This window comes from Gobio gobio, assembly GCF_949357685.1.
Source record: "Gobio gobio genome assembly, chromosome: 7".
Lineage (NCBI taxonomy): Eukaryota > Metazoa > Chordata > Actinopteri > Cypriniformes > Gobionidae > Gobio > Gobio gobio.
The window spans coordinates 4700219-4716313 of record NC_137103.1 but is presented as its reverse complement, the minus strand read 5'-3'; the positions used below and the strand labels follow the sequence as shown (position 1 = coordinate 4716313).

Genomic DNA, 16095 nt, shown 5'->3' with positions numbered 1-16095 from the left:
TGATATATTGAACATGAAGAGTTCAGCTCCATTAAAAGATCAGACAGATTCATCATCCCTGATTCTGTTTTATCTCCGTCAGATTCCCGTCCGCTGACTCTGGATATGAACACAGCGAATAAACACCTCCGTCTGTCTGAGAGGAACAGAGAGATTACTAACACTTACCCAGAGCTTCAGCCGTATCCTGATCATCCAGACAGATTTGATTATTATCTTCAGGTGTTGTGTGGAGAGAGTGTGTGTGGAGAGAGTGTGTGTGGAGAGTGTGTGTGTGGAGAGAGTGTGTGTGGAGAGAGTGTGTGTGGAGAGAGTGTGTGTGGAGAGAGTGTGTGTGGACGCTGTTACTGGGAGATTGAGTGGAGTGGTGTTGTGTGTATATCAGTGTCATATAAGAGCATCAGCAGGAAGGGACGGGGTAAAGAGTGTGTGTTTGGATCTAATGATCAGTCCTGGAGTTTGTGCTGCTCTTCCTCCAGTTACTCATTCAGACACAATAACATACAGACTGAACTCCCTGTAAAGTCCATCAGTGGTAGAATAGGAGTGTATGTGGATCACAGTGCAGGAACTCTGTCCTTCTACAGCGTCTCTGACACAATGAGCCTCATACACACAGTCCAGACCACATTCACACACACACTCTATCCTGGGTTTGGGGTTTGGTCTGGATCATCAGTGAAACTGTGTTGATGAATCAGAATAGACTGTAGAGAGATTCTACCCATAGTGCTTTGAGCTCATGATAAATCATAAACACTGAGATGTTCTAGAGTCTTTCTCTTCATGACATTAATACTATAGCTGAGCTTCTGTTAGAGCCGCTGTGGTTGAGTAAGAGATGAGCTTGAAGCTGATATAATATACTCACTAAACTCAATAACTATATTGTTCTGTCTCATTATCTCTGGTGTGTGTGTGTGTGTGTGTGTGTGTGTGTGTGTGTGTGTGTGTGTGTGTGTGTGTGTGTGTGTGTGTGTGTGTGTGTGTGTGTGTGTGTGTGTGTGTGTGTGTGTGTGTGTGTGTGTGTGTATATGGATATATTAGAGAATGTGTGTCTATTTCTTTGCTCTTTTGTTCATGAAAAACAAAATAAAAAGTTATATAAAGGGAAACTCCTCTGTTTCCACACATCAGTTTCTAGTGATGGGTCGTTCTCTAAGAGCCGACCGTCTGGAGCTTATCTGAAGAGCCGACTCTATTTAAAAAATATAGCCTATAGAAATTAAATAATTATGAAATAATGAATGATTTAAATTTTATTTAAAATAATAGATTAATTCCAGAGGTGTCAAGTAACGAAGTACAAATACTTCGTTACCTTACTTAAGTAGAGATTTTGAGTATCTATACTTTACTGGAGTAATTATTTTTCAGCCTACTTTTTACTTCTACTCCTTACATTTTCAAGCAATTATCTGTACTTTCTACTCCTTACATTTTCAAGCAATTATCTGTACTTTCTACTCCTTACATTTTATAAAAAGCCTCGTTACTTCTATTCCATTTCGGCATGTTTTCATTCCGGCTTGTCATAAAAATAAAAATAAACTATCCAGATAAATCGCGCCATCCGGACAGAGTGAATTTGATTGTGGTTGGATGAGAAGGATAAACATAAACCATTCCGACACCCTATTGGGTTGTAGGCAATCAATCACGCCTGCACCTGCACAAATCACACACCATGTGGCCAGATAGGGCGGGTTCTCGTCGACGAGAGCCCGCACTTTCAGCCAATCAGCAATCAGCAGGCAGACGTGCTCAGCCTCATTCATGACTTCAGCCGGGTTTTTAGCGCGATAACTCGTAGCTGTATATTCCAGTGATCGCTATGCCAGTGGCATAAATACACAGTAAGTTGTATCTACAGTAAAGAGTGGGAGAGTGACTCAACTCTCAAACGTGAATTACACCTGTGACACGAAGACTCTTTAAATATAACCGTGACTCCTGTCCATCATCATATACACACTTAGGACATCTGCAACTAGCAACCCCGACAGCTGCTGAAAGAGGTTTAAATCAACGATTAATCTGCTTTGACTGTGCTAAGTGCATGTGCCATGTACTTCACGAAAGACATACTGTAGTTTTGTCAAAGCAAAGTGCAACACAAGGGTAAGCGCATTGTTTTTATTTTTTGTTGACGGATTATTGTACAGTATAAATGAATTACGCATTTTGACATTGGTGTGAGCATTAACGTGTGAAATGCCTGTTAATTACATAGCTTTTTCCAATCTCTATATTGGGCACTTTTTGCACGTAAATTGGCTTCTTACTGTTGACATTGAAAATCTTGTGTTTTTCTAATTGCTGTTTTGACAGTTTCTACCTGACATATAGTCATATTTGAACCGTTTTACTGGGAATTTTTTTTTTTTTAATCATCAATGTTATGCTTTAAGGAGATAAAATGGTAACTTACTTATCAACATTGATTGGTATGTCAACATGGGCGGATCTACAGGGGGGCAAGGGGGGGCAGGTGCCCCCCCCCCCACTCTAGAGCCTTGCCCCCCCCCAGCTGCCCCCCTAACTTTGATGATCCAAAAACTGTACTTGTAAAAACAACCCGCCAGTATGTCCAATACATTTACCAAAAGTAAACCATTTCATTTTTTATTTTAAATGTATTAAAATTAAAATACATAAAATACCCCTCCCCCGCCCCTCAAATGCTTAGCTACTAGGGGTGTAACGATTCGTTTTTAACAACGATACGATTCATATCACGATTAGAGGTTGTCGATACGATTCAAGGACGATATTGGTTCATTTAGAACGATACGATCCGAAACGATTCAGTGACTTGAAATCGATTCAGTAACTTTTTAGCCAAAAATTGTGTGACTGAAATAAATATCTGGATACTGGTCAGTGCAGGTGAAGTTTCCAAGATTCCTGTTGTTTCTTGTAAGGGAATCCGGTATATCAATTAATTATGGATATAAACAAACAAGTAAACAACAATTAATGGCAAATGCATTCAAATTTTATTTGAATAAAGTGCAACCAACAGTTTAGGTTGAATTAACAGGAAGTTAACCTTTTCTGCTCTCATTTTCAATATTCAATACATTTTCAATAAAAGCACAGTAAGTGCAACCAACATTTCAACAGTAGGTTAACCTGCTACTTCTGCTTTTGTTATCCAACATAATAATATTACAATATTAATATCAAAAATAAAGTGTAACTAACTTCTCTTCAGGTTTAATTAATAGTAAGTTTACCTGCTACTTTTGCTGTTGTTTTTCAACATTAAAATAATACAAATACAATATTAATATCAAAAATAAAGTGCAACCAACATTTCTTCAGGTTGAATAAACTGGCTGAACCTGCTACTACTCTCAGTTTAATAAACAAACAATATTTAACAAAAGATAAAATGTAACCAACTACTCTTCAATGACTCTACAGATTTCTTTTTCAACAATATCAACATGATCTGACCGCAGAACACTTCTCTGTGCGTTCACTATGTCGCCAGCTGTACTAAAACTCGCTCTGCTGGCACACTGGTGTCAGGAATGCACAGGTAACATTTAGCAAGGGTTGAAAGTACAGGTAGCTCTTTCTCCTGGTGGCTTGATAATATCTCGCTCGTTGGCTTCTCCTCTGCCATGTGCCATGCTATGTTTTGTTTTCTCAAGCCCCGTTCACACCGCCAGCGACACGCAGCGACAAAGCGACACAATCCCATTCATTTCAATGAGCGCTGCTGCTGGTGCGTTGCGATGATGTCACAGATAGGCAGACTGAATCGAGTAACGTTTAACGCCTTTATCATTAAAAGTGCTAAGAAAAAACATCCATATAAAGTCTGACGTGCTTAAATCCAATGCGTTATTTTCTATGATCGATACAATCGATTGATTACCTTTTAAAACGATGTTAGATCGATATATGTCATCCGGAAGGCCAACTTGCCGAGCACAGATCGATGTAGTTAGATCATAAGAAAATAAATCGATACATCGATGTAGTAGATGAATCGTTACACCCCTATTAGCTACGTCCCTGATTCAAACGTGCAGAGCGGCGGTCGGTCAGTCTGGCTCACACACAGCGAGTCTGCTACAAACCGACTGGAGAGACTGAGCTGCCCCAGAGCCCCTGAAGGTGAAATGAGTTTCCTCAGGTGTAGTTTAAACACACGTTTAACTTGAAATTACATTTGTAATGAATGTATTGTATGCTAAAGACGATTCAGCATCAGCAAAAACAGCGAGTCTATTACGTTAGCCAAAATCAGATTCGTAAGAGCACTCTTCCCTTTGATTAGCCTAATTTTGATTTGAGTAAAGACAAGAACAGCTTAAAAAAAAAAAAAAAAATATTGTATCCATAACTGCCAAATCTCACGCATTCACCGTGAGACACGCGCAATTGACACTTTTCACACTCTCACGACACACATACATTTTCTCACGCACAGAAAAGCAAAGAGGACACGGAGACCGACAGACTGGACAGAGCAGGTTACTTATCATATATATATAAAAAATCTCAGCTCTCAGATTCTGTCACTTTTATTACGAAATTCAAACAATAAATGCCGTATTGGCGCTTGTAAATGTTACGTGACAGATCCCTAGCTGCACGTGGACCGATCATCTCTAGCTAATAGTATAAACACGAATGGACAATGTTGAAAGAAACAGTAGCCTACAACTTACCTAAATGTATATTCCTCATACATAATATTGACCAATCAGTCTGACAAAGGGGTCAATAAAACATCTGGAGAACAATCATGTCACATAACATTTACCTCAGGAGAGCCATTTAATGACCAATAGGCTATAGCACATTAGTTAGAAAAAAAGAGCAAGAGAGTATTTTGATAAATATGTGTAGTGTACCATATTACATATTTATTATATTTTTATTTATATCATTAAATAAAGTAATTATAATAAAAAAAACACATTATATGTAATTTGAGTTATTTTTAACCTTAAATAACACTGCCAGCTGATAGGGCTCTCTGTGTTTACAGCATTAGGTGAGTTGTTTTTTCTTGAGATTAGGTTCATGTTGTGTGCCTAATATTTATCCAAATGAGTCAATATTAAATCAAATCACAATCATTTAATTGAATTGAAATAACAAAAAAGCGTAGCTTACCAGAAAGTGTACCATGTAAACAATGTAACATGTTTAGAAACACATAACGCTGTTTGTGAAACATTTTGCTGCAAAGCACGACAACAGTCGCCTTAAGCTTTCCTAAAAAAGATGGGTGATCATGGGTCATTTCTCATTTGTGGACTGTAATTATAAGTTTTTAATTATTGTACTTTTTTATATTTTCATTTTGCTTTTTATACTGTTTTGTTTTGTTTGAACACTGGGCTTATTCCTGTTGTGAATTAAAAACCTTTGAAGTGTGTAAGGGCATGATTAACAATAAGTACTGTAGTTTAAAAGTGGTTTTGTGTTTGTTTTGTTAAAGCAATCACATATAGTGATTTCCATGTACCATCTACCCCTGCCACCCTGCCAAGACCTCTTGCCACCCCTTTGCCCCCCCATGTAAAATTTTCTAGATCCGCCACTGTATGTCAATAAAATAATATCAAATTATTTTGGCAGTTAAAGTTTTTTTTTTTTTTTCTTGGAGTGACTAGTTGCCTATAAGTATTGTTAGAGGTGCAAAATTCAATAATCAATATCAAAATATCAAAATCAATAACCAGGCATGTTATCAATAACCATTTTCTTTAAAAAATATAAATGTACATTTGGTGAGGTTTTTGGGCTGGAAATCGTCGACCCAATCTGGCCACACTGATCACACATTCAAAAAATGGTTATTGATAACATGCCTCTGAATTTTGACTTTTTGCACCTTTACAATATTTATAGGCAACTAGTCATCAAATCTTCCACTCCATGAAACACGTTAATGCTCAGTAGTACACAATATGGTTCTTTAATGTATTTGCATTGTCCTAAAATGCGTTCATTTTCAATGGGAATATATGCGGCTGAAACGCGTAGCCAAGTGCATCTATAAAAATGTTCAACATTAACTTTTTAATATAACATTATAGTCATTATGGCCTTCAGAAAAATGTTTTTTTGAGGAGGTGGGGTATGCACTGTGGCGTGGCCTAATCTTTTGTCCTTAAAGGGATAATTCACCCAAAAATGAAAATTCTGTCATCATTTACTCACCCTCAAGTTGTTCCAAACCTGTATGAGTTTTTGTTCTGAAGATATTTTGAAGAATGTTTGTAACCAAGCAGATAGAGCAACCATTGACTGCCATAGTAGGGGGAAAATGCTATGGCAGTCAATGGTTGCATATAATCTGCTGGGTTACAAACATTCTTCAATCTTCAGAACAAAGAAACTCATACAGGTTTGGAACAATTTGAGTAAATGATGACAGAATTTTCATTTTTGGGTGAGCTACCCCTTTAATGCCATTTTTTCCCCTTACATTACTTTTACTTTTATACTTTAAGTAGTTTTGAAACCAGTTACTTTTACACTTTTACTTGAGTAAAAAGCTTGAGTTGATACTTCAACTTCTACAGAAGTCTTTTTAAACCCCAGTATCTATACTTCTACCTGAGTAATGAATGCGAATACTTTTGACACCTCTGATTAATTCCAAGAACAACAAGAAAAAATATTATATAGGCCAACTCACACACACACAATCTCTCATAAAATAAATATGGTCAGCATTGTGTGTGTGTGCGTGTGTGTGTGTGTGTGTGTGTGTGTGTGTGTGTGTGTGTGTGTGTTCATGCTAGTTATTTATTGCAGTAAAGAAGAGAGAAAAAGAGGGACCAGTTTAATCCTTTCATTTATTCATTTTTCTTTAATATGTTCTATTATGTTGTTCAGATTCAAATTATAATTTTTTAAATGTTGTTTCTATACATTAAAATGTTGCAATTTAAATGCAAATGTTTAATAGTATTATTTTTTTCATAACAAATCAATGCATTTTTTAAGAAATTGTGAGTATGATATCATTTAATAATTTAATTAGAATAGTTTTCACACCTATCATAGTCAAAGTCATCGTTAAAACATTTATTTTTAAAGAGCCGTTTGTGAGTCAAAAGAGCCGGAATCAGTTTCACTTCAGGATGAAAGTACAATGATAGAAATTAGAGGTGGGAGAAAATCACACGTGTTCAAGTCATAAAGATAACGATAATGATATAGTTCTAAAGATAGAGAAACGATATCGCTGGGATCACACACACATTTTTTTCCAGCTGTTGAACGATAAAACACTGTCAGCCAATCAGAATCCATTCACATTTAAGGGCTCGCACATTTAAACTGACAGACGACATTGAGGAGAAATTAATCGCTGAGGTCCAGAAAAATCCACCAGTTTGACAAGTCAAACCCTCTTTTCAAGGAGACTTTAAAGGAAATGGATATATGGAAAACAATCAGTCAAACCCTGTGAATAAATGATGAGAAGTATTAATGGAGATGAGATCCTTATGCCAGGCTAGCAAACAGTGTAGCATAAAATGACCTCAGGTATTCACGCTCGTTTCCACAAAATCGTCTATATGACAATACTATTAGAATTACAATTATAGACAAGTGTAATTTAACTAAATTGAATATTATGTGGAATTTTACATAGTTTCGAATTTTATTTTTTGGTAAAACTTTACAATACGTGTGCACTAATATACATTAATTCATGCTTAACTAATGCACAGATAATCATGAGTTAATGTATGACTCATGAAGAACTAAATCATTTTATCACAAACACTGAGATGTTACAGTCTTTCTCTTCATTACATTAATACTATAGCGATGGGCAACGTGCAATGTTTAGTGTAATATCTAGTGTTGTGTGTGGGTGATGTACATGTGTATTTTCTAACTGTGTGGGGTTTTTGTTTGTATGCTTGATCTGGTCTCTCGATTGCCTAAGATACATTTCTCCTAAGGGAGACAATAAAACGGAAAGAAAGAAAGAACAAGGAACTACGTCAGCTGATTTAATTTAACCATGTTTTTATTTTTGGTTACAATTTTATTCATTTTTGGTTAGGGCTGTCTGGGTGTGAGAGTTGTGAAGTGAGACGGTACACACTCCGGGTCCTTGGAAGGGCAGGAGGTCACTAGGAAGAATAATGTGAACATATTTACAATGAAAGGTTTAAAAATGCACAAAACGCTCAGAACCATGTTGTGATTAATTCACTTCACTAGTTGACTTTTGCCCTACTAAACAAGTAGTAATTGTAAAATAAGGAAACCAAAGGCATCTTTACACAGCCGAGTTAAAGCTGCTCTAAAGCGGCTCAAAATCCTGTGTAAAGACACAATGCCGAATAAAAGCAGAATTAAAATACGCCGGGTCGGACCACCTCAGCCTCAAGTATCAAACGTGACTCTGAAATGGTTTTGTTTCAGTGTAAATTAACACAAACTTGTGCCGCCCAAAACTACGTCACTGACTACGTTTACATGGACAGCAGTAATCTAATTATTGACCTTACTCTGAATAAGGCAATAATCTGATTAAGGTGTTTACATGAGTTGCTTTTAGAATATTACGTTCATGTTCCCGTTTTACATGTTACAGAACATAGTTTGATTAATGGTACGTCATTACGTCCCCATGCCACGCTACGCTGTCCGGGGTCCAATCATAGCGCGACTTTCGTGGGTGTGTTCAAATCAATGGGCTCAGGCAACCCACTGTAACTTTACCTGCGGGTGTCGCTGTTGGACAGTGTGACTTTATAAAAACGAGTGATTTTTATACTTTTTTTTTATGATATTATGATATTATATATATATATATATATAGTTTTATTTTTTGTAATATTAAATATTGTCTTTCAGGTTTTTTTAAGAGACACTGCCCATCTTGCCTCCTTCTTGACAGCCTACATTTCGAATAATAGTTTTGATAAATGATGAAAATGTGATGAAAAGGTTTCAAAATCGTGATTGTTTGGATTGTTTTTTTTCTGCCATCGAGCCACAGGCGTTCACTGAATGGCATATGGCTCGCAAGCCTAGAGGTTCCCGACCGCTGTTGTAAGCAGACAATTATGAATCTGGGATTACAGATACAAAATGATCGTATTTTACTTTTAAAATGAGCATTATTGCAACACAAAGAAAAAAAATATAGAGGAGGCCGTGTCCGAGTGAGCAGAGTTTTTACGGTCTATGAGCAAGACACGCAGTCACGCACCATAGCAACACGTCATGGCAACGACATTTCATACTGAAAGATACGTAAAAGATAAACGGGAATTTAAGCGCATTGTTTTGTACGTGCGGTTATATTAATTATAATTCAAATTCTGTTTTATTTGTCACAATATTATTGATGATTGTTTAGAGGGGCACTTTATATACTTTTGATACGAGCACCCAAAGCCCTCCCCTCTGCACTTGCCTGGTGTGTGTGTGTGTGTGTGTGTGTGTGTGTGACCTGTCACAAAACGCGGCGGAAACTCCTTCACGACGTTAATAGTTAGATTAAGGTGTGTACATGTCTACAATGCACTTAGATAATGCGACTAAAACAGGCATACTCCACATGTCTTAATTCGATTTTTGTTTAATTCGAGTATGGCTTTAACCGGATTAAGGTAATTAGAAATCGCTGTTTACATGGTAGTTTCTTAATCAGAGTATGGTCTTAATCAGATTAATATCGGAGTATTGTTGTCCATGTAAACGTACTGACTGTCAAGAAAACCGTCTGTTAGTGTCAGCTCAGACGGCGAGAGAATGAGGAAACGGGAGACAAAACATAGGAATAGCTCCATATGTTTTAGGCAAATAAAAAAATGTCTACCATTAAATTAAAAGAATCCTGAACTCCTCGACAAGCAAACCACCAAAATAACAGAGTTGTTGTGTGTAATCATTGGCGTTCGTCGTTTGTAATCTTCCTGTGAAGAGATTGACCATTTACCTGAGATACACTTAATGCTTTACCCATGCTTTACTCCAAAAATAATCTCTTTGAGAACGACATTTGCTGATATATCTGCTGTCCTACCTGAAACGCTGACGTTAGTATCATTGTTCATTTGTTGTGCCAGCACTGTTTACAATGCATCGACAGCGTAAGAGTCTGACACAGGCTAGAATTTGTTGTTTTTGCACACAAAAAGTATTCTCATCGCCTCATTAAATTAAGGCAGAACCACTGGAGTCACATGGACTATTTTAACCATGTCTTTACCACCTTTCTGGGCCTTGGAAGTGTTCATTAAACTGCTGTCTATGGAGGGGTCAGAGAGCTCTCAGATTGCGTCAGAAATATCTTCATTTATTTCACATTTGCATACAGTTTGGTTAAAGATTTCCCGGCTGTGTAGCTCTGACCCTTACCTGAATGCTTGTAAACCCCAAACTGTGTATTAATAAAGCCCCCTTTCTATGGAGGGAATGGATTAAGAAAGGTGTTATTATATTAAGTGACCTTTATGAAAATGGTAATCTGAAGTCATTTGAACATTTACATCAGCAGTATGGTATATCTAGATCTCAGTTTTTTCTGTATTTACAGTTAAGACATTTACTCTGTACTTCTTTTGGTTCTAGTACACAGCCTCCTAAGACAGCAGACATTCATTGTATGATCATTTATCGACTCTTCCACTGTGAGGACTCTGGTAAGGCACAGAGTTAATCTCCTTCTCAGTCCTCCTTCACCTTCCTTTCCTCTCTCTAACCATGTGCTTTCAGTTCATTACCCTTGTCTCTCAACCCCGCCACACTAATACACACAGACGGCAGCTTAATCCTCCTCCGCTAATGCTCCTCCCTCTTTTTCTGTGGGGCTATGGAATGGTCAGTCAGTTGTCAATAAAGCTGACTTCATTCCAGCCTTTGCCACTCAATCCGCTCTCAATATCTTGGCCTTGACTGAGACTTGGGTCCGCCCAGAAGACTCAGCAACACCTGCTGCTCTTTCTAATAACTTCTCTTTCTCTCACACCCTCCGCCAGACTGTGAGGGATGGAGGCACGGGTCTTCTCATTTCTTACAATTGGAAATACATATCGTAGTCATTTACATTTATGTAATTTAGTCCAGGTCTGGTTCTCTCTCATCCTTCACTGTCGTCGCTCCTCCGTGAGACACGAGAATAGTGGTCTTCCACTGACTTTTTGGATATGTTTGGCCTGTAATTCTGTTTTACTGGTATTCTACACTTTGCTGGGACCACATCAACTGAGTTGGCCAATGCTGTGCCTTTGCTCATTTATTTGGTTGGCTATGACTTGCCGTATATTTCTTGCCTCCTCATTTGTCGTGATGATCTCTAATTTGGTAGCTTGCAGATGTTTGTTTAGATGTTGCATATAACCCAGCACTTTGTTGGCCATTACAGCTGTAATGATGGTCTTAAATGTTCCAATATACTATTCCAGAGAGTACTGGCCTTTCCAGAGATGGTAGTTCCTTCTGCCTTCATGTAATCTAGAACGTATAGCACAAAAGCACTTTATTGCACTTTCTCCACAAAAGCACAAGTGTGTTTGCTCTGCTGCCCCATCTAGTGTCTGACATCAGTGGGATCCCTGCTGTTCTTGGTTGCCCTTCTCTTTTCTGACCCCTTTGGCTGAGAACAACACTGTAATTTTTTCTACGATGGACATTGTGTTTCTCACTAAAGAAAGATCAGAACAACCATGCACCACAACCAAATGAAGTGCATGGCTCCGACAATGGGTATACACCTGAGGTACAGTTACTTGACTCTCTTTGCCACTCATTGTAGAGATCCCATCATGGCCCTGACCCCACAGGAAGGTTGTTTGAACACCCCACTTTGTTAGCTAATTGAGAATGGCTGAAGATAATTTTGCTGCATCTTTTTTGGGCAAGGGACAGAAACTCATTGACGTAACAGACACATATGGACATCTGTTCAGTCCCCCTTATATCCATGTACTCATCAGCTAATACAGTGAAGTACCTGAGGGTCCCTCTGATTTCCTCTGCATTCAGTGAGCTCATTCTGAATTGTAGGGGAGATATACTGCATTCGTAACCCTAACCCATTCTCACCGTCTCCCTCAGAATGCTACATTTCAATGGCCAAGGTATTTTTGCTGCTTTCATCACGTCTGGTGGATTATTACCAATTTTTCTGAACATTTTGATTGATTTTTTGGGGCTCAAGGACTATGGACTCGCGCATATGGACAATGCTTCTCCCACTTGGACTATTTGATCAAGGACCCTCGGATAAGTGTTCATTTTTCTGATTATCAATATACTTGGTTGGTTTACCTGCTTATGCCTATCTCTGTCTGCTTTCAAGGATTGATACAGTTCCCTTTCGAAAGGGAACTAGCACTGCATCCTAGAGCGCATATGAGGAATGCCTCCAGCGTGACAGGTGTCTGAATCACTATCGAATCACGTCAATCCTATTGACCGGCGACAGCCTATGACGTCATCGACGTGCGATGAGGAAGTATATAAGGGCGCCGTGCAAACATGACACCATCCTTTTCGTCTTCAGGGACTGTTTGTCTGAGTCGACTAGTAGGAAGCGTCAAACATGAAATGCACAGAGAAAAAGCGCAAGTGCGCTGATCCGTGTCCCAGGTTTTTGACCCCTGAGGACACACACACTCACACTCTGTGTCTTCTGCTTGGGGAAAGAGCACACACGGGAGGTTCTCGAGGGAGCTTCCTGTGCGAACTGTGAGCGTTTTCCGGTTAGAACGCTCCGCTTTCGTCTGGCTCTCTTCTCGAGGGAAGAGGACCCAGCATCTGGGAGCGGTCCTGCTCATGCTGAGGCTAGCGCCGGTTCTCCTGGGGCTCCCAGATTGAGCTTGATCGTCTCGAGAGAGGTGTCGTTCTCTTGGACGATCAGCTGGCTCGCGAGGGGCAGCTGCCGGGGGAGGAGTCGGATTTCTCCTCCTCCTCGTCAGCTGCGGCTTTTCCGCACGAGCAAAGGATGGTCCGGCTGAGGCCGAATCCTCTCAGCCATCCTGCCCCGTATATAGGGAGCTGCTGGAGGTTATGGGACGCGCCACCCACAGGCTGCTGTTGCCGTGGCAGCACGTCGAGAGAGAGACAGACAGACCGTGGCAGAGTAGGATGCAGAAGAGGCGGGACACCCACGGCAGGAGGAGGAAGGACGCGGGGGAAGTGACCCGGAACCAGCGTCGCGGACAATGCCGCGATAGCTCTCCGGCCCTGAGGGCGTGCTAGACATCAGCCCTCGTCCTCTCCTCTCACTCTCTTCTCCCCGGGCACTTCTTACATCAGGCCGGGCTGGACCCGTGATGAGCGGATATATATTCTGATGGCCTGCCTGGCTTGGTCCGTGAGAGCGCCCCCCTCAGGCCTGTAGTTGTGGTGCACCAAAGCATACATGATATGAATAAAGCTTATGGGTGGATATCACTAGCCGGTAAGTCCCCTTGAGAGGGAAAATATTACTTAATATTTTGTATTGGACTTTTATGCTCCCTGTAGAGGGCTTCGGGGATCGCTGGATCGTGAGAGCGCCCCCCCGCGAGTAGATTTATACTTGCAGGCTGGCCCGTACCAGGGCGCCGCATAAGTTTTTAGGGATGACGGAGGCGTTTTGCTATAGCATTATCACCCCGGGCCTTTCTCTGAGTCGTCCGGCCAAGGCCCACCCCCTCCTCTGCGTTCTTGGGGCTTATCAAGACCAGCTGGCTGTGAGCAGTAGACTTGAGAGACAGGTGGTAGCCCTCAGCAGGCCTCCTTGCGAGAGAGTCCCCACGTTTGGGGGGACATGCATAGCAGCGGTAGACAATGTTGGAAGCATAGTTCACAAGTTCAAAGTTAAAGGAACAGTGGTTACACTACCAGGACAGGGAAGAAAAAGGAACATTAAAAAGGTAAAAGACCTGCAGCAAGACTTGATGGCCACAGACACTGAGGTTTCAGCTTGCACAGTAAGGAATGCACTGAACGCATTTGGTTTCCATGCCAGAACTCTAAACCAGAACTCCAAGCCGTCCTTCAAACAAACTTTGTTCAGCACATCCCACAGATGCTTGATTGGATTGAGATCTGTGGAATTTGGAGGCCAAGTCAACACCTCAAACTCGTTGTTGTGCTCCTCAAACCATTCCTGAACCATTTTTGCCACAGCCACCAGGGAATAGTGTTTCCATGAAAGGGTGTACATGGTCTGCAACAATGCTTACACTGCATGAAAAGTGGGATTTTCGTCAGTATGTGGCACTGCAGATTGCCGTGGAACTTCAGGTTTACGACTGTGCACGGCAATTTGCAGGAAACACAGAAAACTGCCATAAATTGTCGGAAATTGACGTGGGCCTTGCTTGGCAGTTGTCCCCCCATGACCCCCCCTCCCCTTAATTCTAGGTACACAAATGCAAATCAGAGTAGCAGCAGGAGGAGTTTTATCTAGGTTCTGAATTTTTTTAACTAAAACATTTTAAGTTAAATGTACTCGTTTTAGTTCACATTACTACATTTTTAGGGCAACCAGTTTGCTCCAATTTTTTAAGTAGATTCAACTTGTCCGGGCTCACAGTGTAGATTAATTACTCTGTATGTCATTAGCAATAACCAATGTTATGTAAAAAAAAATACAGGACAGCAGTTCATGTCTTCAACCTTTAGAGAGGTTATGTGATGCAACAAGACAATGAACCAAAGCACACAAATAAATCTAGTAAAGCATACAGTTTACATACCAAAATTATTAATTTAATTAAATTTTTTCCACCCTGCACTGTGAATGATTTCTAAATGGCTATTAATCATAAATGTGAAAAGTACAAGTTTGTGTGTTAATAGTTAAGTCAGATTGTGTTTTTCTGTAATTGTCATTTAAATTGAGCTCACACCACATTTTATGAATTATCAATGCAGATTTTCAAGAGGTGGTTTCCTGGACAGGGTTTAAATTATGCCAAGAGTAGGCCTTAATCTAGTTAATCGTGAGTTAAAAAATTGTTGCCTGGAACAAAGATTAAGCACAGATTACTAACACCTGGACTATGAGTCCTGAACTAAAATAAACAGGATTCATTTACAGTTTTATTTAATTGCTTACACACAATTTCTGAAAATATGGCTCCATTTCTTGTAACTCTACACACAAAACACACAACATGCAAAACATCAGACATCGCTTGCAAAAGCAACACTTTGTGCAAAACTATTTTAACTCTTCCAAAAATTTTGTTTTTGCATATAACTAACTACACACAAATATGCACAACTGAGGAATTTTACAGTTGAACTGAAATCAACTGCACTGAATCAACACTGAAGTCACTTGAGCTGAATATTGACACTATATTGGCTTGTTAGAGCCGGTTTACAGCAGAATTTGTTTTGAACTTGTTACTGAAGCTGCTATGAAACAATATATTTTTTAACAATACACTTCTTTTTGACGTTTTTGGAGGGCAACATAAGAGACATTACTGCTGCACTGTACATAGTTGTGTGTTGAACAATAAAGCTCTTTCTTTGAATAAACAGCTGTGTGTTTATAAATGAAGCTCTTTGAATAAACGGCACGGTCCGGGCAAATTCTCCCATATATTCCTTGATGGTATAAAGTTCCTTGAGGCGTCGCACCTCCGGGGGCTCTCCACCTACGTCATGGTTCGTTTACGACAATTTATGGCACAGACGAACGCAACGTTCGCTGCCTCTAAATTGTCGAAAACTGACGAAAATTAGGGAGATTTCCGGGAGTCTATAGGCGTTTACGGGGTCGAAAATCCCACTTTTCATGCAGTGTTAGGTAGGTGGTACGTGTCAAAGTAACATCCACATGGATGGCAGGACTCAAGGTTTCCCAGCAGAACATTGCCCAATGAACTGCTGGCTTGCCTTCTTCCCATAGTGCACCTGGTGCCATGTGTTCCCCAGGTAAGCGTCTCACACGCACCCGGCCATCCACGTGATGTAAAAGAACTCGTGATCATCAGACCAGGCCACCTTCTTCCATTGCTCCGTGGTCCAGTTCTGATGCTCACGTGCCACTGTTGGTGCTTTGGGCGGGGTCAGGGGTCAGCATGGGCACCCTGACGGGTCAGCGGCTGTGCCGCCCCATACACAACAAACTGAGAT

General features: G+C 40.1%; 1 protein-coding gene across 3 annotated transcripts in view; it reads left to right on the top strand.

Moving 5' to 3' along the window:
- Nucleotides 1-7540, top strand: part of LOC307128950 (tripartite motif-containing protein 16-like) — a 30889-nt gene extending 23349 nt beyond the window's left edge. Inside the window, exons 6-7 of one of the 3 annotated variants that reach the window (XR_013816834.1) lie at nt 83-1288; nt 6639-7540. Coding sequence is in view for 2 of the 3 variants with exons in the window: in XM_079821039.1 (XP_079677165.1) it covers nt 83-693 (611 nt within the window). In the remaining variant the exon portion in view is untranslated. Of the gene's footprint in view, nt 1-82 lie in introns of all 3 variants that reach the window. The other 2 variants (XM_079821040.1, XM_079821039.1) reach the window with 2 other exon arrangements.
- Nucleotides 7541-16095: the final 8555 nt, after the last annotated feature.